The sequence below is a fragment of the Triturus cristatus genome, chromosome 12 (genome assembly GCF_964204655.1).
Source record: "Triturus cristatus chromosome 12, aTriCri1.1, whole genome shotgun sequence".
Classification (NCBI taxonomy): Eukaryota; Metazoa; Chordata; class Amphibia; order Caudata; family Salamandridae; genus Triturus; species Triturus cristatus.
The window spans coordinates 65,496,920-65,521,247 of record NC_140595.1 but is presented as its reverse complement, the minus strand read 5'-3'; the positions used below and the strand labels follow the sequence as shown (position 1 = coordinate 65,521,247).

Here is a 24,328-nt window from a genome sequence, read left to right as displayed (position 1 = left end):
ATTCAATACATCTTTATTCATTTTATTAACATTATTATTGATTTGTATAGTGCTAAATCTGAGCCAGTGCCATGGGGGAATTATATTTGGTGTGCTTTATTTCAAAACAGGAATTGTACGGCTGCGGAGACTCCACACATAGAAAGTTAGGCCTGTCCCCTGGTTTTATGTGCAGACTTTCCCTCCTCGACTGAGGACGCTCCTCGGTTGTAAAATTACTATTAGTAAAATTAAACTTGCAGTCTGTGAATAGCCAAGAAAATAGTAAATATACCCCCTAAGATTAGATTTGGGCCTTCCCTCTATAGGAGAGGATTTGGAATTAATGCCATTAAGATTCTGGCACAGGCTCTGGTCCACTGGCGAGCTCGCGCATTACAGGCAAGAGCTCATTCACGTAATGAATCTGAACCAGTGTGATAGAATCCCGTGGCTGGCTTTTATAAAGAAACAACTTTATCGGTTGAGACTCCCTGAGTTATGGGAGCTTCCCGAACAAGGCTGCCAAAGGGTTTCACGAAAAAGACTGGTGGAGATATACAAGGAGAAAAGTCTAGCCTCTCTGGTCTCTGCATCTAAAAATGGCACTTTAACCGATCGATTTCTGGATTTTAAAAATTCTTATCACTTTGAAGGTTTTCTGGATACTATTTTTCCCATCTTAACTAGAAAACTGTTTATTCAATGGAGGTTAGGCACTTTGCCCATTAAAACTTTCACCTGCAAATAGACAAAGAGGGACGATAAAATCTGTCCAGGGTGCAGCAACCACGAGGAGGACGAGGTCCACGTACTATTCTTCTGCCCAGCCTACAATAGACCCAGGAAATATTGGCTAGTGCCATTATGTAGAAACCTGGGTATAAGGAGCCATCTGCATTCGTACAGAATACTGAAAACAAGTACTCTCCCCCATATAGTTTTTGCAGTTGCTAAATTTATAATGGCCATGTGGCAGATAAGGAGAAAATTACTAAACAACTAAACATTAATGATATGAACTGTAATCCTTCCCCGTGATTAGAATTTTTATATAAATGTATTTTTACGATTTAATGTTTTTATTCAAGTGTCTGTTTATGTGATATTATATTGTTGTATCTTTTATGGCCTAACCGGCCGAAATAAAGAAATATTGAATTGAATATACACAAAAGTGTAAGTTTACCTTTGTGAATCAGGCCCTTAGTGTCAGTAATTCTGTGGCCAGATTCTCAGAGTGCAGTCTAGTCGTTTTCACACCATCTCTTTGTCTGTTCCACTGCAGGCTCGGACAGGAGGAAAATGGCCTCTTAAATGGTACGCCCCTGAATGCATCAACTTTCATAAATTCTCCAGCAAGAGTGACGTGTGGAGTTATGGCGTGACAATGTGGGAGGCTTTCACGTATGGAGGGAAGCCATACAAGGTGAGTGCAACGAGTGTGCATTGTAGGGTCTGCACCAAGCAGTGCCCATGACTTCTTGAAATCCTCTGGCAAAATAGAGAGGTTTGTATTGAAGGACACAACACATTCCAAATAAGACTCGTTGATGGTTTGTTTGGCTTTCACACTCGTCTAGTGCATTAACACGAATATAAAAAAAACCAGGTCACCTGTTTTAAAATAAATCCAACCTGTAGAGATCTTGTAAATAATTTCCTATATTTATTAGCTCTCCCAAGACTGACAAAATACACAAGGTGGGCCGTATTACACATGACTGCGCCGTCACTAGTCGTCGCTGTGCGACAGAGTATGTTTGTGTTTATGTGCGTTTGCGTCTGTGTGCTAATACAATATGCACACAGATGCAAACACACATATACACAGAGCTCAAAGTCTGCGCCAACATCACGGCGCATTGCAAACTGATCCTCTGTAATGCCATCTGGTGCATACTCTGGCGCACAGCGACAACTAGCGCCGGCGCAGTCATGTGTAATACGGCCCCAAGATGGTAGCCCCTGAGAAAGGTGAGTATCCTGCAGCGTTAACATGCAAATCAGAGAATGACCAATCAACACCTATGCCACTAAAGATAAGATTTTAGGGCCCTATTAAGCATTAGGTGTCCGTCACACTCTATCTGTCCGCTCTATTATGAGTCGGGAAGACAGTCATCTTTCCAATAGCGGTGTCACATTGTCCCTATAGTTGGAAAGCTTTCTACGACGGCCTATTTTGAGCAGAAGGACGCCTGTATTTTTTTATCCGTCCATCTCCTGTACCGGACAGAAAATAAATTACTCCTACGTCTTGGGAGAAAAATCCCAATATGTGGGTTCATTAGTTTTTCCTTTTTAAATAACCAACTCCTGCTTTTGAAAGTTTGTTTTTGAAAACCAGGAAAGTTTGTTCTGAGGTTGCCTGAAAGATGGTGGTTGGGCACCAAACATTCCTTTCCATCAGAGGAATCACCATGACTGCAGTTCCGCTGAAGACGCAGAGATCAGCACTCTCTCCATCTTGTGGCTGACGTAATGTCCTCCGCCAACCTGAGGGATAGCGTCAGTACATCCATACTTTAAAACTGGCCCTGAGATCTTTAACTTCACTGTCTGAACTTCGTTTTACAAACTTAGATGGATTCGATTATGAAGTGAAATGCCCTTAAAAATTGGCCAGATCTACCTAGTGCATTTTTATATGTTTATACTGAACCTAAACACATAGAAATTCACATAGAATTAGGGCCTCATTAAGGGGCATATTATCAAGGACGGCGATAAAATTATCGCCGCTTTAGCGGCAGAAAACTGCCGCTAAAACGGCGATAATGGGCTTGATAATATGCTCTATGGAATTCCAATTGAAGCCCGTGTTAGATGTGAAGGACATCTAACCTGAGCTTCAATTGGAATTCCAAAAAGCATATTATCAAGCCCATTATCGCCGTTTTAGCAGCAGTTTTCTGCCGCTAAAGCGGCAATAATTTTATCGCCTAGCTTGATAATATGCCCCTGAGTGTTGGATGAAGTCGGTGCTCTGATGTAAGTAGGCTGCACGCTGCCAGACCTTCAGCTTCCCTGCCTTATTTAAAGGTTGGGAAACAGCTACATTTCCAGTGGAAGTCATTTCGGACTTTCATGTCAATCAGACCATTTCCTTGCCTACTTTCTTTCAGCACCCTTCCGCACCTGCTGAAAGGACTCTCCAGTGGAGAGAGTGGACAGAGTGGTGATCTCTGTGTCTCCAGGAAAACTGCCGCCATGGCGGTCAAGTTTGGTTCCTACTTAACACGGCAACGCATTCAACAAAGGGCTGTTGGGTCACACTGGTGAATGCCCGGGCCAGGGCTAAAATGATTGACTTTCTCTGCCTGCAACACGGGAATTGTAGCCTGTTTCAAGAGGGCCTGAAACAACTTCAGCTCAGTAGGAGTTTTTCATGTTTTCTGTGTCCATTGAGAGGGAAGGTTGGAGATGTTTGAAGCAGGAGGCTGAGCAGCGGTCTGTATGTGGTGCACTGAGTACTTGTATCTTGTTGTCCAGGCTCAGCACTGTTTGTGTTTCTAGGGGAAAGAGCACCAGTGGCCATCGGAGTATGGTGAACACCCGCCAAGCTGTCACATCCTACGGATTTACATTCCATCTTCATGCCTTTATCCATCACCAGTGCAAACCTTACCTTAGTCTTAGAAAATGTGGAGTGAGAATGTAAGCAGGGCGGAGCGTACCCCCTAAACCTCATATTTTCGGGGGTGCAGGAAGGGCGTTTCTCCACATGGAACAATGTTTTCTATTTGAAAAAAAAGGGTAAAAAGTAAAATGTGCACTATACCTCTCCGTCCGCCGGCAGGCTGGATCAAGGCGATGCAGTCGGAGTTGTCCCGTTTTATCTGGGGAGGGCGGAGGCCGCGTATGCGGCGGGCGCTGACGCTGCTGAGCCCGGAGGTGGGGGGCCTTGGGGTTCCGGACCTCCGACTCTATTTCCAAGCAGCCCAATTGCGATATTTGGTAGAATGGAGCAAATGGGAATCGGAGAAACACTGGCTGTTTCAAGACCAGGCTATCGCTGCGTGCCCTCTGCAGGGGATCCCCTTCCTGCGCAAGCCCCATAGGCCCCCGAATTTATATGCCTCTTATATCACGCAGGTCCCGCTTGAGGTTTGGGACGCCACCAGTGTTCGGCACGAGTTGACTACCTTTCCGTCCCCGCTTACCCCGCTGATGGGCAATCCGGACTTCACCCCTGGCCTGGAGGGAGTCGCCTTTGCGGGGTGGAGGGAGGCGGGTTGCCGGGCCCTTTGCCACGTTTATGGAGGGGAGGGGGGGGTACACTCGTTCTCCCAGCTGCGGGAGGTGTTTGGGCTGCAGGAGACGGAGAGATTGCGCTACCTGCAAGTGAGACACTGGGCACTTCAGCCACAAGTTCGCTCTGGGGCGGAGCGGCGCCTCTCTGCCTATGAGCGGTGGCTCATCACACGCACAACTGATAAACATCTCATATCGGATCTTTATAAACAACTGCAGATCTTATATTCACACTCCTATAACCCTAGCAGGAACAGATGGGACAGAGAACTGGGGAGAACCCTGAGCCAGAAGGAGTGGGAGGATATATGTTACAGAGCGAGACATACTGCATACCATTTGGGGCTCACGGAAACTCTCACTAAGATGGTGACGTATTGGTATTATACCCCTGAGCGACTGCATCAGATGGACCGGACGAGGGAGGCACGATGCTGGAGGGGGTGTGGAGGGGTGGGTAATCTCACCCATATCTTGTGGGAATGTGCTCAGCTGGGGTCTTACTGGCAGCAAGTGTTAGATGAAATTGACAAACATTTCGAGACGGAGATACCACGCTTTCCGGCTTATGTGCTTCTTGGTCTGCCCAACCCCTTGACTTATCCGCTGCGGTCCCGCAGAGGTCGTTTGATGGCCATTGCTCTGGGGTCTGCGGTTCAGAATATCCTCAGCCACTGGGGTACTCCTCAGGGGCCGACTTTCATGGGGTGGCTGTATCGCCTATGGCACGTCTTGGGTATGGAAAAACTGGCGCTGTCAATGAAAGGGGAGGGGGAGAAATTTGGAGAGTTGTGGCGGCCCTTCCTGGCGATTTTGGCCACTGTATTTAGGGAAGTCACTTGCCCTAGATATTTGAGATTGCTGCGCATTGCGGAACCTCCGGAGGAAGGAGGGCACTAGCAGCCAATGGGGGACTGGGATCGACGCGGAGCGCGGGGGGGTGGGGGTGGATTGGAGGGGAAGGGAGGTTTCTTTTAGGGGGGGGATAGGGTTTGTTGTGGGGGACATGTACCAGCAGAGGGGTCATAGGAAGGTATTGTGCAGCTTCTGCGCATGCTGCTTAGGTGGGACATGAGGTTGGCTGACCCGGTTGGAGTTTGTATCTTAGCCTGTGAGAGAGCTGCTACATGTTTATTCTCATGTTGAAATTGCAATAAAAACATTTAAACCATAAAAGTAAAATGTGCAAATGCACTTTTCTGCTATACTTACACCTGCGTACTGTCCATCAGCAGGAGTACGTTTAGCGGAGTAGGAGTACGCCTAAAAATCAAAGAATAACATAGATTTATGACGCATATTCCTTGGGGTCCTGCGACTCCTGGAAAATAAGGATGTTTACACAAACTTTAGGCAGAAGTCAACATTGGATAGATTGGCTGATTTTCAATTAATCTGAAACAATGTGACTGGCTGAGAGGAGTGAGCAGTGCATGTGTTTAATGGAACATCTCAAAAAGAGATGATGTATGTTGTTTAAAGAACACAAGGTCCTATACGCGTGTCCCAAGAATTGGAAAGTGAAACCAGGGACACAGTTGCACTATTTACTTTCCAACATCTTCTCACCTATTTCCTGGCATCTCCAGGCCACCAACATTTTACGTCAGTTTTTACGACACTCTAATTCACGCTGAGGTGTGCCCTAGAATTTTTAAATGTTCCCATGAAATACAGTGATAGATGGTGTACGAAACGGAACCGAGGAATGGTGGCCAGGCATTCAACTGTCAGCTGCCAACAACCAGGAAGACAACCGGGAAAAAAGTTTAGCAAACAGTAATAATATATATCATTAATTATTAGTATCATAGTTGTCATCAGCATCAGATCTTATCTTACATCTTAGTCCATCCTACACCTTGGTCTTCTTGTAAGACAAAATAAAAAGCCAGCTGCAGGTTTGCAAACCTCTCTTCTTAACTAGCTTTTGCATTTCTTGAATGTTAGCACTCTCTCAGGCAGAAGCCTGCTTTCTAGAGTGCTGGATTGTCCGCTCAGGGAAAGACCATGGAAATTCAGGGCTCCAAGCTAAATACAATTTTGCCTGCTAGAACGCTCCTAACTTATTTGACAGAAACAATTATATCTGATAGAGACTACTAGCTGCAGATTCCTTAACGTAGAATTATCCCCAGGCGTGAGACAGGACCCGGAAAACTTTCTTGCCCAGCATCTCTGTGCTCCGGGGGGGGGCGGCACCACGCGACTCCGCCCAGACATCTTGCACAGGCGTGACGTCAGCGAGGTCACATAAGACCCACCCCGGCACGCTGACTTCAGTTTCCTTCTTTTCCGCATGCCACGCGGATCCGGATCGTGTCCCTGGCCTGTTTTCAGGCCTTCTTTCTCGCTTTGCGTTTCCTTTGAGAACAGTGTGCGAATGCCTTCGGGCTTCAAGACGTGCTCGTCTTGCGCCCGCCAGATGTCGGCGACGGACCCTCACCCCATTTGTATGTGGTGTTTGGGGGAGCACCATGACTCCACGGACTGCGAGGCTTGTCAGCATATGAAGCTGAAGTCCCGGCGGGAGCGCCGGATGAAACTCCTCTCGGCCCGCATGTCCAGGTCGGCGTCGTCACCGCGTCCATACCCCGCGGAAGGGTTCAAGAACCGCCGCTTCCGTCTCTGACATCGTCCCTTTCCGAGGCCGCAAGGGCGTCGCTCGCCCGTTGGTAAGTGTCGCAGCTTGTCCCCGAGGCCCGGTCCCCGCCCTGTGGGGGGCGCGTGTTCTCCGCAGGTTGTGCGGCCTCGCGCGTCACCACCCTACCCGCCGTTTCCTGGGGGCGAGAGTCCAAATGGAGGCCTATGCTGCGGCCCTGCAGGCCCTCCAGGCCTCCTTGGCTCCTCCTCCTCCTCTTCCTGGGACGTCCGCGGAGCCCTTGCCATGTGCGGGGCCTTCAGCAGAGTCGCCGGCAGCTCCGGCCCCTGTGCCGACAGGTTCGGCTTCAGGTCTTGGAGATGTGGTGTCGTCAGGGTGCGACCCTACGGGGTTCCCCCCTTCTGCCCACGGCGCCTCTGCCTCACCGCCTCTGCCTCACCGCAAACCCCCGCGGGGGTCCCTGTGGTGTCGCGGGAGGTTGCCGAGACTTGGGACTCATCCTTGAGTCCTCCTCGGTCCTCTGGGCAGGCGGCGGCCTTGTCCGAGGCCGAGTTGACGCCGCTCAGGCACCGGCAGCTGACGGCGCTTCAGGGGCTTTGAGCTGACACCGCACAGGCACCAGCAGCTGGCGGCGCTGCAGGGGCTTGCTAGGGACCAGGGTGCGTCCCCGGCTCCCCCTCGTCTCTCCACGCAGGCGGCTGCCTCATCGGAGGTCGAGTCGGCTCCTTTTCGGCGCTGTTCTTTAGCCGCCCCGGTTATGACCCTGCCCAGCTCTCCTGCTGCGCAGGTGGTGATGGAGGTCGTCTCGGTATCTCCTTCGGCGCCGGTCGATGTTGCACTGGCGACAGTGGCGGACTCCACGGCGCCGTACCAGCGTCGGGTCATCGATTCGTCTTCGGAGGCCCCCTCTACTCCAGAGGTTTGGCAACTTTTTGTCTCTTCTTCCCCGGAGACGGGACGCAGCGTCGTGGCTTTTTCCCCGGCGTCTTCCAGGGAGGGTTCTTCGCCATCCCCGCGCCCAGTCTTCTCCAGAGGCGCCTCAGGTTCCCCACTCGTCTGTCGACCCTCCCCCGTTCCGAGCTTGGCCTTTTCTTCCTCCGGTTGGGATGGGGGGCGGCCGGCTTAGCTTACAGCCGTCGCCCACAGAGGAATTGCTTTCCCCACCACGTTGCCCTACGGAGGCGAGTGCGGCCTTCGCCCGTGCTGTCTCCACGGCCATGGGGATTTTGCGCATGGGCGACCTGGCTGCCCATTTCCCCGCGGTTCATTTGCTTGAGGTTCTCCATCAGGGCTCTGGTGGACGGGAGCTGCTTCTTCCCTTCGAAGCTTCGCTCCATAATTCTCTCTTGGGGGCCTGGGGGCATCCTGCCACGGGGGACCCGGTGCCCCAGCCGCTGCTGCACCGCCACCATCCTGCTCCGCATGATCCTGTCTGCCTTTCCTTTCACCCTTCTACAAGGGGCCCTCTTCTGCAGACTGCCTTTCCCTCCTTGCCATCGGTGTTGTTTCCTCCGTCCCGGGAAGCCCGATGGTTAGATTCATGGGGGCGTAACATCTTTGCTTCCTCCAGTGCTGCCTTGCGGGCACTCAACACGCTTTGTGTGTTGGCTAGAGCCACTTCCTGCTTGTGGGATTCCGCGGAGTCCCTTCTGTCTTGTGCTTCTCAGGAGGGTGCCTGTGCTGATCTGCGGCACCATGTGTTGGATGGCCGGGAGCTGGCCGCGTTTATTCTTTGCTCGGCTCTGGATGTCTCTGAGGCTCTTGGGATAGTGTTTTCCCTGAGAATGTTAGGGAGCGTCTGGTTGACCTCCCTTTCGATGGCACTCTTTTGTTTCACGCCCCTGCGGATTCTGCCATTCAGCGGTTCCTTGCGGGGCTTCCTCCTCCTCCTCCTCCTCCTCCCCCTCAGTGAACCTGGATGTCGATCCTCTGCTGTGTTCTGGGAGGTGTTCTCCCATTGTTTTCTGGGGTCTAGTGTGGTAGCCCCAGTTGTGTGGTCTGTGTGTTTAGTGTGCCTTCGGGTCCTTTGTTGGCCCTTTGGTGCTGTTGGCTGCTGGTTCAGCCCCCCCCTTTTTTTGACTTGTGATTTTGGCTGTTGGTACAGCTATGAAGGTCCTGAGGTTGGGCCGTCTGTATCTTCTTTATTGGCTGCTTGGCAAGCCGTCTGCGCTTCTCCCGCAGGCCTTTCTGTTTGTCCTCTGCTGTGGAATTCTTCCTAAGAGGTGTTCCCATGTTTTCTTGGGACGTAGCTTACTCTATGTGGGGTACTTGTAGCTATTATATAGCTCTGTCCTGTGCTGGGGAGGTGTGGTCACCCTTTCGGGTTCCTAGCTCCTTTTGGCGTCGGTGCAGTCTCTTTGCCACTTGTCTTGGAGCTGCTTGCGTTGCGCCCAGGTCTGTCCTTCTCCAGGTTCGCTACGTCGCTAGACCGGTCTGGCCTGCTCTCTGCGGCGTAGTGTTGTGGCGCTTCTGTTCGGCGCTTTGGCCTGGTCCTCTGTCTGGTGTTCCAGGGGGACTGGCTTTCCTTGGCTTTCTAGGTTCTGATTGATGGCTTGGGCCCGTCCTCTGTCGCTCTCTTTCTCTTCTGTCTGGTCCCACTTCTTTTGTGGGTCGGTGTGTGTGTTCTGGACCGGCCCCTCTTTTGGGGTGTGTCCTGGCCCTCCCTGGCTTCTGCCATCGGCTTGCGCCTGGCTTGTTCTGGTGCAATGCTCCTTGGTGTTGCCGGCTGCTGGCTGCGCATGCTTGCGCATGCCTGCTTCTTCTGGTCCACCGTTGTGGCCTTTGATGTGTGCCCCTGCCTCTAGTTCCGCTGGGGCTTTGTGCACCTGTACCTTCTTCTTACGCCTGCGCTATTGGCGGTGGGGCTGTTCCTGCCTTGTCCGCTGCTTGTGGCCGGGGTGTATTCGGCTGTTTCCTGTCACTGTGGCGTTTCTTGCGGCGGGCCCTGCCTCCGTTTCTACCTCTTCTCCCTGGGGTTCGAGGTGGTTCTTTGTTCCTTGAGGCTCTTCGGGAGCAGTCTGCCCCTGCGGGGTGGTAGGGCGGTTCTCCCTTGGTTGGGCTTGGGATCTCCTGACCTTTCCTTCTTGTCCCTGTGACATGTCTCCTTCTGGGACCCTGTGTCTCTCCTGCTGGGGAGGCTCTCTCGCAGGCCCTCCACCCTTCTGGGTATGGCTAGGATATCTATTCTACGTTAAGGAATCTCCGGCTAGTAGTCTCTATCATATGTACAAGTTACTTACCTCCGGTAACGATGTATCTGGTAGAGACGATTCTAGCCGCAGATTCCTTCACGACCCACCCTTCCTCACCGTTCTGCGAGGACCCTCAGCTTGCCTTTCTGCACTAGCCTCCCTCTGGGTGGCTTGTCTTCTGTGGGTGTCCTCTTCGCTTTCTTCCGGACAGGCTGTCCGGTTCTGCTTGATTGTTCCCCCCCTTTTCTATTGATACAGGGTTGGTTGGTTTCTGCGTGCCTTTGCATCCCTCCGGCTGGTTTCTCTCCAGCATAGGGGCCGCCTTTTGCTCTTTTTCCCTCTATTTGTCTGGAGTTTCTGATCCCCTTGCAGTCTTCTCCGTTGGGGATTCTTTTGCATGTCCTATGACCTCTTGCTCCTTTCAGGGGTTATGGCCCTCCTTGCTGGTGGAGCCTGGGGTGGCTTGCTGTTGCTCCTCTGTTCCAGGCTGGTGTCCCTTCACTGTGTGGTTTGTGGTTGCAGACATTCCCTCTTTCTGTTCCGGCGCTTTCACATACTTGTTTCTCCAGGATGGCTATCGCCTTGGCTTTACCTGCTATGGCTTCGCTGCTGTGGCCTTCTGGTACCTTAGTGCCAACTGGTGCTTTCGCCTTGGCTTGCACAGTTGTTCTTCAGAGTGGTGCTCTGTTCTTTCCCTGCTATGACTTCGCTGCTATAGTCTTCTGGTACCTTGGTGACACCTGGTGCTGTTCCTCACCTTTCGTTTCTCTCTGTTTTGTTTCTCTGATTTATTTCGCTCACTGTTCCCATGCTCTCCTCAGTTTTGTTGTGATGGCTCCATGTTGAGGGGCGGAAAAGTTCTCAGAAGCAAACTGATGTCAGCGCTCCGGGGTGGGGCTTATGTGACTTCGCTGACGTCACGCCCGCGCAAGATGTCAGGGTGGAGTCGTGTGGTGCCGCCCCCCGGCGTGCAGAGATGCTGGGCAAGAAAGTTTTCCGGGTCCAGTCTCACGCCTGGGGATCATTCTACGTTAAGGAATCTGCAGCTAGAATTGTCTCTACCAGATACATCGTTACCGGAGGTAAGTAACTTGTACTTCGCTCCGCTTGCAGTACTTACATACTACCAGTAGGTGGCAACTTAATACTCCTGCTTTACCTCACATAATGTAAGCGTTGGCTTGGTCATGCTGGATTCGGCTCTATTCCCAAACCCTTAGCAAATAGCTGTTTTACATTCTACTAAATTCACCAAACTGATAGCAAGCCAGCGATTACAACAAATAACTTCTGAGCTGTATATGTGGTATGGGCTCCAGATGACTGCTGTTTTATTTTTATTCCTGGCAGAAACTGAAAGGCCCGGAGGTAATGGCGTTTATCGAACAGAATAAAAGATTGGACTGCCCGGCCAACTGCCCAGATGAGATGTACAAACTGATGCTAGACTGCTGGACATACAAGTAAGACGCCTGTGGTGTCCATCGAGAGTTCCCCCGTGCATTTGGACAGAGATTCTGTTTCTTACACCATAGAGTCATTGATGCAGTGAGTGGTGTCCCATAGCAGCCAATGAATATATATATATTCACTTAAAAAACCATAGGTTTCACACACGTTATAGTTAGGAATTAGCATTTAAAAAACCTTGCAAATTCACTTAAAAAACCATAGGTTTCACACATGTTATAGTTAGCTGGACATTTCACTCGTAAAAAACCAATGAAATTCCCCCGTTATAGTTAGTGCAGGCAACTATAACTCACGCGACCGCAATCCTCTGCTGATGACGTCAGATATTACATCACTGATGACATATGTGTCTTTCTAAAAAATAAATATTTGTAAAATATATATAGCTAAAGATTAATGGAAGAAGACATGGGTAAATAAGTGTCTAAATACAGTGATGTAATATCTGACGTCATCAGCAGAGGATTGCGGTCGCGTGAGTTATAGTTGCCTACACTAACTATAACGGGGGAATTTTAATGGTTTTTCACGAGTGAAATGTCCAGCTAACTATAACATGTGTGAAACCTATGGTTTTTTAAGTGAATTTGCAAGGTTTTTTAAATGCTAATTCCTAACTATAACGTGTGTGAAACCTATGGTTTTTTCAGTGAATATATATATATATATATATACATACATATATATATAAATATATATACATATATATATATTCTCCACTCGACCTCACGAAGTAAGGATACCGATGCCGTGTCTTTTGACTAAACTATATTTAAGTGTGAGTAGTTTGAAGGTTACTCTCTTTTCGATGTGGAGTGAGTGGGGGTCGCAGAGGTGTCTGGGTGATGTGGTCATAACGTGGGAGGCTGAGGACAAGTCTGGCTGAGGCGTCCTGGACGCTCTGGAGTTTGTGAAGGAGTGGCTTGTTGATTCCGGCATAGGACGCATTTCCGTAGTCCAGCCTGCTGGTGATGAGTATGTGGGTGACGGTCTTCCTGGAGTTGGGGGTGACCTATTTGAAGGTCTTATTGAGTATGCGGAGGGTGTTGAAGCATGTGGAGGACACGGCGTTGATATGGCGGTTCATGGTGAGTGAGGAGTCGAGTATGATGGCGAGGTTGTGCGCGTGGTCCGTGGGGGTGGTACTGTACCTCAGTGGTACATTTAGAGGCATGGTCAGGATTATGGGAAGAAATCTGCACAGGGTCATAGAAGAGACACCGATTCTACCATTGTATCTCCTTTCTTAGACTCTCAATATATACAGTGCAAAAGTCAGAACTTCAAACTGAAACTCATTGCCCCAGAAAAAAACACCACCAACTACCTGTAAAAAATGCGAAACCTTAAAGGCAAGAAACCAAAGGGAGAGGTCACATTATGCTTTGGCGACCCAATCAATTGTCTGATTACCTTCACTCTCTGAATAGTTAATCCACAGGCAGCCTCCGAAAGGCCACCTCTGTGTTCATTGCAAGTTTGACATTGGTCTGGAATTTGACTCCAAATGCTCATTGCCACTGAATCAATGATGCAGCAAAGGTACTATAGGCAGTTGTGCGAATAAAGAAAATGGACCGCTTGACCTGCTAGTTGAGTAGAAAAATATAGCAATACAGATGGTTTAATAGGCCCCTCTGGCCTTTGGGCCTCAGTCCCACTGCATCTGCTGCAACATTGATAGGTATATCACCGGCATGAATTTGGAATCTAACTTAGGCTCAAATTGTACACCCTGGGGTTTTCGCCCACACAGTTTTGCTCAAAGTAAAACTGGTGGAACTCTGGCTAATAGTAAGATGATGTTTAGAAATTGCACTATGTAATACTGTGCTCTGCAACCCATGTGTCTGCTGCCGAATAACCACCTACCTCACACACTTGGGGCCAGATTTACAAATATGTCATACAAAGCTGCGCAGCACTCAGAGCTGCTACACTACATCGCGTGAGTGGGAGAAAGCAGGAAAGCACGGTATGCACTAAGATCTGGCACCGTCCTCCTTCCCTGGAGCTGGCGTATTATCAGATTGCCTAGTGGCATGTACACACTTTTGCGCCTTAGTTCAACGGTCTGTGTGTGATGTCTAGCATAGGTTTTGTACTATTCTATGCCTAGACAAATTTTAAAACTTTGCCGACTAAGGATGTGTGCTATACAGTTCAGCACACATGCAAAGTATGAAACGTTTGGAGAAATAAAAGCATTTCTCCTTTTTACGCCTGCCTCAAAAAGGCATTCTTTTTTTATGCAAAACCTTATCTACCATTGTTAGAAGATAGGGTTTTGCATCACATGGGTGGTTGCGTGTAAACACCAGTGTACCACCCACGGAACGGCCCCTTGAAGTAAAGTAATGCAAAGTGCAGAGCCTGCTTTCTGTCACTTTGTGGCAACTCTCCAGCGCAACACATGTTTCCCACTGGCAAGTAAAGGAAAAAGAAACATTTTCTGTTGGTTTGCTTCACTTTTGTCACGCAAAAACGTTGTAAAATGTTAGTAAATCAGGCCACTGACCCGTCCTGCAGATCCTGAGCAGAGAGCATCATACTGTAAAAATAATTCACAATCTATTCGATCCACGAGTCATTGGCATTACAGTTGGCCCCAACTCTTCCCTTTAATTTTTTCCCCAATTGCACATTAGTGTTTTATAAGTGCTTTAACATTTTACACATTTACATTTTTCTGCTTTACTGGCAAATATTTTTGTTTTGGGCTTTATCTCACTTCTTTTTTTCTACTACAGTATGGCTTTTCTGCCTGGCATATGCACTTCCTGCCGCAGGAGTGTGGCATGCACATACAGATGGAGATGCCAAATGTGGTTTCCTCCATGTCCACGTCTCTCTGGGGGATGAGCAGATAAGACTATAGAGCTGCTAAGGGGTTTCTATAGTAACCGAGAGTGCTGGTCTCTGTGGTAAAGGTGTGGGCTTTCACTGGAATACACCTTATACTGTACTCTTCAAAGATGAGCCGTTCGGTGGGTAAAATAGATGAGTCTGTAACAGATGTGAAAATATGCCTCTAATTTTCTTATTTTAATTTTTTTAAATTTATTTTACATAGAACAATCGCTTTACACATCGAGGTACAGTACCAATATTGGGCAGGCAATGTCGGCCCAAGTACCCACCATATCCAGGTGTGGCTCCTCCGCCAAGGCGGAGGAGCGTTGCCCCACTACTTTAGGAACAGTGCAGAGGAAAAACTAAAATGATAATAGCGCACGTTATTATCAATTTGTTTTCCCTTTCCTAGGTGCGGGGAGGGGCGGAGTTGGCCAGAGCAGGGCCAGGGGAGGAGTGATGAGCACACGCATAGTGCGCATGAATGTTTGAGCGGTCGTCTTGGACCGGCCAAACATTCATGCACACTTTGCATGTTCCCCACCTTGCTGCATACACAGCCTAGTAGGGAACATGCACAGGCTACCTGTCTGAGCACCAAACCACAGTGCTGAGACCAATCACAGTGCTGCAATTCAGCGTTGTGTTTGGCTTACGGGAACTTAGGGGAACCAATCACAGCGCTGCATTTCAGCGTTATCTTTGGCTTAGGGAGCTCGGGTGCTTCCTGTGACGAGGAGAGGCGGCAGCTGGTGACGCTACCAGCAGGTAAGTTTTCTTTATTTTTTCTTTATTTTTCTATTTTCTACCCGCCCTACCTCCCCCCGCCCCCTGCCACCGTTCCCTACCAGCCGCCATTGACCATATCAGTACATGCATAAAGGAGAAGAAAAACGCAGTAGCCTGTGAACAACTGCCCCTTGGCCCACATCGAATGCCGAAGTGAACAGCATGCGGATTTAGCCAGGCATCTAATCAACAATTCAAGAACCAGCTCAGCGCACCCCCCCACACTCTCAACAGAGGTACACACCCTACATCCCTTCAGGGAACCTTTACTTTTCTTAGTAAACTCACTGTGAGGGTCCTTATAGCTCTGCCTATCCCACTTCAGCCTTTACTAAGTGCTGTCAATAACAGGGGTTGCATTGACACAGGTGTTACTTAGGCCAAATGTAATAGAACTCAATTTGCTGACCTCAGCAAAATTGAAGGCTGAGCCGACCTTGCGGGAATTCAAACTTGTGACCTTCAGATTACTCCCATGTTTATTCAGTGAACATTCACTTCACTCTGGCTTAACCACAGTATCAAGTTTTAAACATTGCCCTGCCAAAATCTTGTATCCTGATTATCCTTAACCACATTCTCATGAAGGTGAGTAGATATGTAAGTATAAATTTACCAAACTTAGCTCAACGTCTGTGCACCGTGACTATATGACTTCTCTAGCTGCTTAGATGTGAAGATAAGTGTAGTAGATGAATACTGCATACTCTGACCTTCACAATATCGAGGTAGCCGATATTATACATGCAAATTTGTTGCACTCACTATTGTGACATACATTCTTTGCTGAGCAGCCATGGTGGCTGAACGCTGTACATATCCCAGAGCGGTCGAACTCGAAGCTGGGGAATCAGGTTCAAGTTTCGGCAGGGACACTCAACATATTGTGATTCTGGGCAAATCACCTAATCCCCTCGTGCCTATCAAAATAAAATGTGTCCATCTTTAGCGAAACTGGTGCTAATGTAAAGCACTCGGATACCTTTGGGTCAAGTTTGCGCTATATAAAACTCCAAAGAAAAAAAAATCTGTGAGGGAGGCCATTTTGTATTGTGTCACCAATTAGATTAAACTCATCTCACATGAGTTTAGGTCACGTCAGTGAGACCTTTTATGTTCACGTTTTCTTTCCTAATCCATCAAGCTTCTCTGACCGTCTTTTTCACACTATGGGTGAATCATATTCTAATGTAAACATTTTAATCGTCCTAGCGAAAAGCAAAATTCCCTTCTGTGTCGCAGTATCTTTCTAATGCGGGGATCTAAATTTGTTTGCACTGAACCAACAGTTATAAAATTTAATTCTAATTTATTATCACTCAACGTAATACTTTTTTTTGCCCACTATTTGTTTTATTGATCATTTCATCAATTAGAGCATAGTGTTTAGAGACCACTCAATTTAAAAACACATTATAAAAACATTTGATTAAAATCATTATACACATAGATCTGTTGTCACAAAAAGCCTAAATGGCACAACTAACTTAATAAACAAATTTTTCTATTTCAACAAATTCCTGCCTATATCCATTCTACAGCAAAGGTATTATTATACTATACAGTTCCAATGACCTATCAAGTTCTACACTCTACTCATATGGTCCCTTCTTTGTAGGATGTGCAGTACTATAATGTGTGGATTACATACATTCTATTAAAAGCAATACTTTAATTGTTGTCCAAAGTATTGTTTTTAATAGAATGTATGTAATCTACATCTACATTGATTTTAATGTGTTTTTAAATTGAGTGGTCTCTAAACACTATGCTCTAATTGATGAAGTGATCAATAAAACAAATAGTGGGCAAAAAAAAGTATTACGTTGTGTGATAATAAATTAGAATTAAATTTTGGTTCAGTGCAAAAGAATTTAGATCTCCGCATTAGAAAGATACTGCGACACAGAGGGGAATTTTTGCTTTTCACTAGTGTGATATGACCGGGTCCCTTTTGGTCTAACCTGGGCAACTCTAAATTTTTTTTGAACATTTTAACCGTCCACACCCAGGCAACGTGTTTGTTTTAAGATGGGATATTACTCACAGTTGTTCGAGTTTTTGCTGTTTTTTGCAGCTGAGTGCCATTGAGGTAGGCTTACATTATCTGCATAGCTGTTGCTTGGATACTCATTATAGCACTGATATCAGACCTGGCATAATTGTCTACTTAAGGAAAATGTATTTTGCATTGTATGTATTTCATTTGTATGTTAGAATATTGTTGCCAAAAATATCATCTGACATAAATATAGCGTTCTAAATATAATTTACAAAAATATTGCATAATTGGATAGGGTTTTCTCGTATTAACTGCAGTGGGGTGATCTGTTTTGTAAATCCCTTTTTAGAGCTCAGTGTTTTTGACAGACAATTTTAGTCTGTGATATTCGGGTACCATACCATAATTTTACAAAGTTGGTCAGCAGATTCTATTTTGTCGGCAGCAGGTCGTTCTACCTGATCGCATGCAAGTGAGAAACATGTAACTTTTCTGTCACCATGGGTCTCAGCTGTAGGCAGGAGCGGTTCCTTCACGAGAGCGGAGGAGCGTCTCCCTGCTAAAAAAAATGCCCTCAAGGCTGACAAATAAAATGGTCATAAAGTTTATTTATTACCATTTTATTTTTCAGCAACCTGCTTGTGGTGGGATAACCCCACATGTTCAGGAGACATAGTAGACGTAGCCGAGTTGAGTTTGATGTAGTTTATTAAGTCCATAAGTAGAAGTTACAGCAAGCCCACCAGGAGCAGCCTGCTAGCTGCTCAGCCCATCTTCCATCTGACAACACTCACACACCAGGTACTCAAGCATTTCACACATGTCAAACACGCCAACATTCTACACGGAACACGCACACTGGCTGAGCAGCTAGGGACAAGGTGAAAGGGAACATTACAGCATAACATGAGAATACTATATACTGTCCTGAACCAAGTGTCAGGACAGGCCGGCGCAATAGCTGCTGAGTGTCAGCAGGGAGCTGTGCACTTCTGTTTAAAGTATGCATGTCGTTTGGCCGGCCAGACATGCACATTTTAAACTTCTCTAACCTAGATGTGTTAGACAGCTGGGTTAGAGAAAGCACAGGCCTCCAGCGCCCTTAAGAACACGGAGAGAGGCCGCTCCCTTTAATCCTGAAGCTTCTCTCACGCTGTGAGAGCAGTGCCAGGATTAGGTAGTGCAGTTTCCTGGGTCCTGGGGCTTTGAAGAGAGACAAGGAGAACTTTGTGCGGCAAACCAAGAAGGTGAGTGACATTTTTTGATTTCTTTTTTATTTCGGTACCACCTGTCTCACCACTCTAATTACATGCCAGCCGCCACTGGCTGTAGGCATCATGTGTAGAGCCACATGAATACTTTCCATAGCCCTGTCTTCGAACATGGCATCCTTCCCTCTTGTTCCATGTACAGCAAAGATGTCATGTTGGCCACCAGGTGCCGGAAGGCATCAGTTTTAACAATCTGACAGAATAGCCTTTACCTGACAGTTAATCCTAAGGACTGAAAATGCCCCTTTAAACGGAACAAAAACACATTTTAGGATAATGGCGAATGGTGACAGATATTCAGCTGGATTTCACTATATGGAGGACATGAATGCTGGAAACGTATTTTTTTTAAATAATTCTTTATTTAGAATTTCAAAGGTTTACAGGCATCAACTGCAAACATCCCATGACATGTACATACAGTAGAAAGAATACTACAGACATCAGGGTCGGAAAAAGCATCAGTACAAATAGGCAAAAGCCAAAACTACATGCATGATTAAAGGAACATATACAGCTGCAAAAAGAGGGAGACAATCTCCCATCCAAATAGGGCGCCTCACCAGACAGCACGCCCACCATAGCTCTGCTAAGAATGAGCCCCGTCCCGATGGTACAGTGAAAACGTATTGTTGATCGTAAGTCACTTTTCTACAATTATTTTAAGTGCCACATCTTTTTCTGAATCCTCTTTGTTTGGTTTGCTTACATAGAATAGGTGCCAACATATGAATGGTTTTGTTTTAACTTATTGTGGAAACCAAAAGGTCCAAGGTCAGGATTACCGATTCAGCGTACCGCCTCATAGAGTGGACTCTGTAATGAAGAGGGCGACGGAAGGAGGTTCACGTAGTTAGCACGTGAGTGCTTGTTCTGAGGAGAAGGAATGAGTCACAGTTCAAATGCATGGTCACTATTTCTCTACAAGGGGCACCCAAATTCTGAAGGGGGTCTTGTGGTCAGGCATTGCACCCACCGTCACGGGGTCCATCAGCGCCACCTTCATGGGCCATGGGGCATGGTGTACATGCCTTTTCAGGTGCATCCCTGGCCTATCCTTCAAAGGAAGCCCTGGAGTGCACTAGTGCCCTACAGAGACTGGCAGGTTTGGATTACACTTTAAAGAGAGGGTGTCTGCAGATCCAAAATACACTCTGCGCTTGGTCTGAAAGTGGCACCATTGGTACACACTGTCAATGCACCATATCCTGGGTGGCACTGTGTAAGGGTATCCCAAGGGCACCTTCTTCTATAATTAAGCACAGGATTATCATCAAAGGTGCTTCCTTATTTCAAGGTGGCACTACCTCCACAGAAATGAGGGAACACGAATTTCACAGTATGCAGCCATGCGCAGCGGCGTAGCATGGGTTGCAGCGCCCGGGTCAAGGCAAGTATCCTTCCACTTTTCTTTTAAAATTTTGCGCCCCTAAGTTTGCCCCGTGCCCTAAGAATGCCCCTAAGAATTTTGCACCTGGGGCAACTGCCCCTGTGGCCATGCCCACGCTACGCCACTAGCCATGCGTACTGTGTACACTTGTTGTGGCTCACAAGCCTCTGTGACCTGTCCTCTTGTGTACATGAGGAAAGCAATGACCAGGCAGAAACCATCGCCCAGGCTTACAATGCACTTGCACAATATCGCCTCAGATCTCCCTTAGATCACTGAATGATTATTATTATTATTATTAAATTAAATTTATATTGCGCACAGCTACCCTTGGCAGGGTTTCCCGGCGCATATGTGTCCACAGCTGTAGACTAAGTAAACTGAACTAATTACTGAGGGAAGAGCCAAGTTTTAAGATCTCGGCGAAACTTGAGAGAAGAGGATTCATGTTTCATGAAATTAGGGAGAGAGTTCCAAAGTTTGGGTCCAAGACAGGCAAAAGATCGCCCACCCATTCTGGTCAGTTTGAATCTACGAAGTACTAGATTACCTAGGGTGGAAGAACGTAAGGCTCGGGAGGGGACATCAGTTCCTGTAAATATGCAGGGGAAGAACCTTGCTTAATTTTGAAAATAACACACACGGTCTTAAACTTGATACGGCAATACGAAGCCAGTACAGATTCCGAAAGTAAGGAGAGATGGAAGTTTTCCTAGGAACGTGGTAGAGAAGGCGAGCCACAGAATTTTGAACCACCTGGAGCTTGTTCAAAAGTTCCTTACTGCCTCCCAAATAAAGTACATTGCCGTAATCCAGGCGAGAGATAACAAGTGCCTGGACCACAGTTTTTTGTGTGGAGATTTAAGAGATTAATTGACTGACATCCCTTCCCTGGTTCTGTTTCAAAGTCAGTCATAGTGCACAGAGTACAGTAAAACACCTGTGCTAACCACAGAACCTAGCGGTGCACTTAAGTGAACGAAGCTCAGTGTAAGTCACCACTCATTTAAAATAATCTTTCCTAGTAATCTGTGCCCCTGCTCATTGCCTTCGCTTTCTCTCATTTGTATTCAAAAATGTTCGTAACACTACATATTTTTATTTTTTCATAATTTGACTAAATATGTTGGTTATACATGTGTACACCAAGTGAGGAACGGAGTGTTAGAATATGTCTTTGTTCACTGACCATTTTTCCCCACAGAGTCTAACCAAACAGCTCACCAACTCAACAAAATAAGGACCTGATTACGATCTCGGCGGGCAGGGTTACTCCGTCACATACATGATGAATTTACCATCCCCAAATTACAATTCCATTATATCCTATGGAACTTGTCATACGGCGGACGGGCTATCCTTCACACTTGTGAAGGAGCATTATATCCGCCAAGATCATAAGCAGGCCGTTAGTGAGGTTGCAGGTTTATATCATTGAATCGACCTATTGTAAATCTGGTTCTGCTGCTGCCAGTTGCGATGGCCTTCACTCTTTTCCATAACCACTATCAATCTGTGTAACGTGTGAAGCTTAGACAAATAGGAGCGAAGAAGGAACTCTGAAGGACAGCAAGAACTTTTCTGCTTCCTGGAAGAGTGGTCAGTGTACTGCTTTGCACCGTTTGTGCTCTCCTGGCATCCCGCGCTGTGTACATCCCATTCTCCGCTGTGGGAAGTCACATGGCCAGACCTGCCGAAAGTGCCAAGGTGGCACTTCAGGCAGCAAGGGGTAGAATGTAATGCTTTGATTACTGAACTGTAATTGCATTACTCCAAGTCCTTCTCTCTCTTAGAGTCCTCACAGAGGCATCATGGGCGAGGAATCTAAGAGAGAGGGACGAGGAGGTAATGGCTGTCGAATGGTGGCTATTGAGTTTCACCGCTGCTAATCTGGGCTAAGGACATTCCTGCATAGAAGTGACAAAAGCAATTCCCTACAAAATTAGGCACTGTTCAACTTGTGAATGACATCCTGCTCTCAGGACTAGGGGTTTGGGTAAAACTTTGCCATAGGTGAATTGGGAAACTTTGCCAGTCATTTCAAACGATAAAGTTTCCAAACTTTGTCAAAATTTGCAAGCTAGGTCTTAGTTTCACACATACCTAAGAACACCATTTTATTCTCCCCATGCTCCATTTTCTTTTCCAATGCTCTCTCGTGAAAGGCTTGAAAATGGCTGCCTTACTTATCCTTCTCTCTTTATTTTGATCTCTTGAAGGGTTGAAAATCGCCCGGGATTTGAAGATGTTGAAAACCGAATCAGGACCTACTACTACAGCATTGCGGTTAAAACAGAAAAAGACCCGGCGCAAGCGGCCAAAGGGGCAGAGGTCTAAGCTTCGCTCCTTCTGAGCACCAGAACCACAACCGGAGTCGAATCGCAGAGCTCCAAGATTGATTCTATTGTGATAGTGAAAAGGTCCTCATGCTCACGAAGGATGTGATGACGTTCCATTCTGGCATGATGATTTCATACAAACCAAAATGAATGTTACTTTCACTTTCACTTCCCTTCATCCAAGAGCTGCATTCATCTGAGCTCAACCATGATTGGTCCCAGCACCTCTGCTTCTTTCATTGGTTGTGGGAATGACATTCTTGCAGAAACCTTGGGTTGTCTTGGTTGACAGCTGTAGATGAGTTCTGCCCTCTGACTGCTATTTTCAATGGTGAGGGTACCACTGTTACGTGATGCAATTGTGAATGAGTTCCCTAATTTAAGGAGGGCTTGTTTTTGCATGCAGTTGATTCGTATACATTCATTTCCTCATTTAGAGGGACCTGGGAACCCTTCAGTTTCTTAAAGAAACTTTAAATGCAGAGTAGCCACCAAAATCCCTCTACAATACAATCCTTATGGCCGAGGAAATTCTGCAGGTGGACTTCACTCTGTGTTTAGAGTTTTCTCCAGACATTGGAGGATTTTCAGTTCCTTCCAAGCCCTGGCCGAGGCCTTGATTATATTTGTGACCCTGAATGCTTTAGATTTAGGTGACGCAATTCAAATTAAACCTTTAAACGCCTCAATTGTGAACATGTAGTACATGCTTTCAAAATTGATTTCTTTTATATTCACATAAGACACCTTCTGGGGGAAAGAGACAAGGTATGATGCTGGAAGAGGAAGGTGTGTCAGGACACAAAAAACAGGATTCTGTTCAGGATACTGTGATGTCTTACCAGGTTGTCCTATGGTTGTTGCTTGAGCCAACATAGCATCTGAATTTTAGAGGAAGGACCTAGTGGTATGAAAATGAAGGAAATGAAATCTTGTAGTTGATGTTATAATGCTATAAACAACTTGTCCGCTGTTATTATTTGGATCGCTAAATGCTGCCACTAGGAATGCCAGTTCACTCTATTGACTTTGCATTTGTTGCATTGCCTTGGGCTTGCCTCTGTAGTCGGGACGGGTTCATCCTATATGATAAATGTTGGTGGGGTACAGGAGGTTCTACCATGTGCTCCCAATTTGCTTTTGCAAACCTGATGCTGCAAGCTGACCTGGCGTGGATTGAGGAAATTATGCGGAGTAAAAAAAAACACTTGCTGGCTCTAAAATCTCTTCTTTGACTTATGTGAGTGGTTGATATAGAGATGGTGATCGTGTGTCCTGTGGGGGAGATATCGGTGAGGTTATGGGTGGTGTCATAAACTTGTCATTCCAAGTGAGTGGATAGTACACACACTTCACTAGAAACCCTCATTTTTTGTTGTTGCTGTTTCTATATAAGCAAACATGGCCCAAGGGCATTAAAGCGCTTTACATTAGCACCAGATTACATTACTTAGTCTTGGATCTGTCCACAAGTATCTTGACTTCAGATATGATCTCGTGAAGGCTGATTCAGTAATGCAGGAAAGTGTAGTATCTTCTCCGTGTTGTTCTGGTGGTTGTCATGGGTAATTTAGCATGCTGCATGAAGCACAGCTTTTCTACTTTGTCTTGCACCCCTTGCACACAAAAGTGATGAATTGAAGCTTGTAATAGGCTACTCAATCAACAAGCATTAGCATAGCCAATAGGTCTCGCCTTTAGGACCTTATGTGTTTAGCCATGCAACAGTTGATGTTGTTGCACCAAGGATGTTGTGCTGCATAACTAAATGCTTATAAAGTCCCACAAGCGAGTTCTATTGGCTATGCCAATGCTTGTTCTGTGGGGCCTCCGGGCACATTCAGCAGCTCTGGTGGCATCTAAGGGTGCGGGATGTTGGACAAACAATGCTGGGGCATGGGCCTCATCTGCCCATCCTCTAGAGACGCCAATGAAAGCTGGGCGGTATATTCGTCACATTTGTGACGAGTAACCCGTTCTCATAAAACTCTGAATTAGGCCCAGGTACTGTGCGGGAAAGAGAGGAGAGGGGTCACAAGCCTCTTGAGGAAGCCAGTCACTACATGCAGAATCCCAAAGGAAGAAAATGAAATTAGTACAAACTATACCGGCATGAATACATTTGTTGACCAGATCTTTCACGGAGAAACAATCCTATTAACAACACATTCTCTGTCATTAA

General features: G+C 46.9%; 1 protein-coding gene across 1 annotated transcript in view; it reads left to right on the top strand.

Moving 5' to 3' along the window:
- The window catches only part of ZAP70 (zeta chain of T cell receptor associated protein kinase 70), a 125,801-nt gene extending 102,432 nt beyond the window's left edge, over positions 1–23,369 (top strand). The window contains exons 12-14 of the mRNA XM_085637785.1: positions 1,268–1,408; positions 11,380–11,492; positions 22,027–23,369. Of these exons, the coding sequence (XP_085493911.1) occupies positions 1,268–1,408; positions 11,380–11,492; positions 22,027–22,144 (372 nt within the window). The 3' untranslated portion in view covers positions 22,145–23,369. The remainder of the gene's footprint in view (positions 1–1,267; positions 1,409–11,379; positions 11,493–22,026) is intronic.
- The last annotated feature ends 959 nt before the right edge of the window (positions 23,370–24,328 follow it).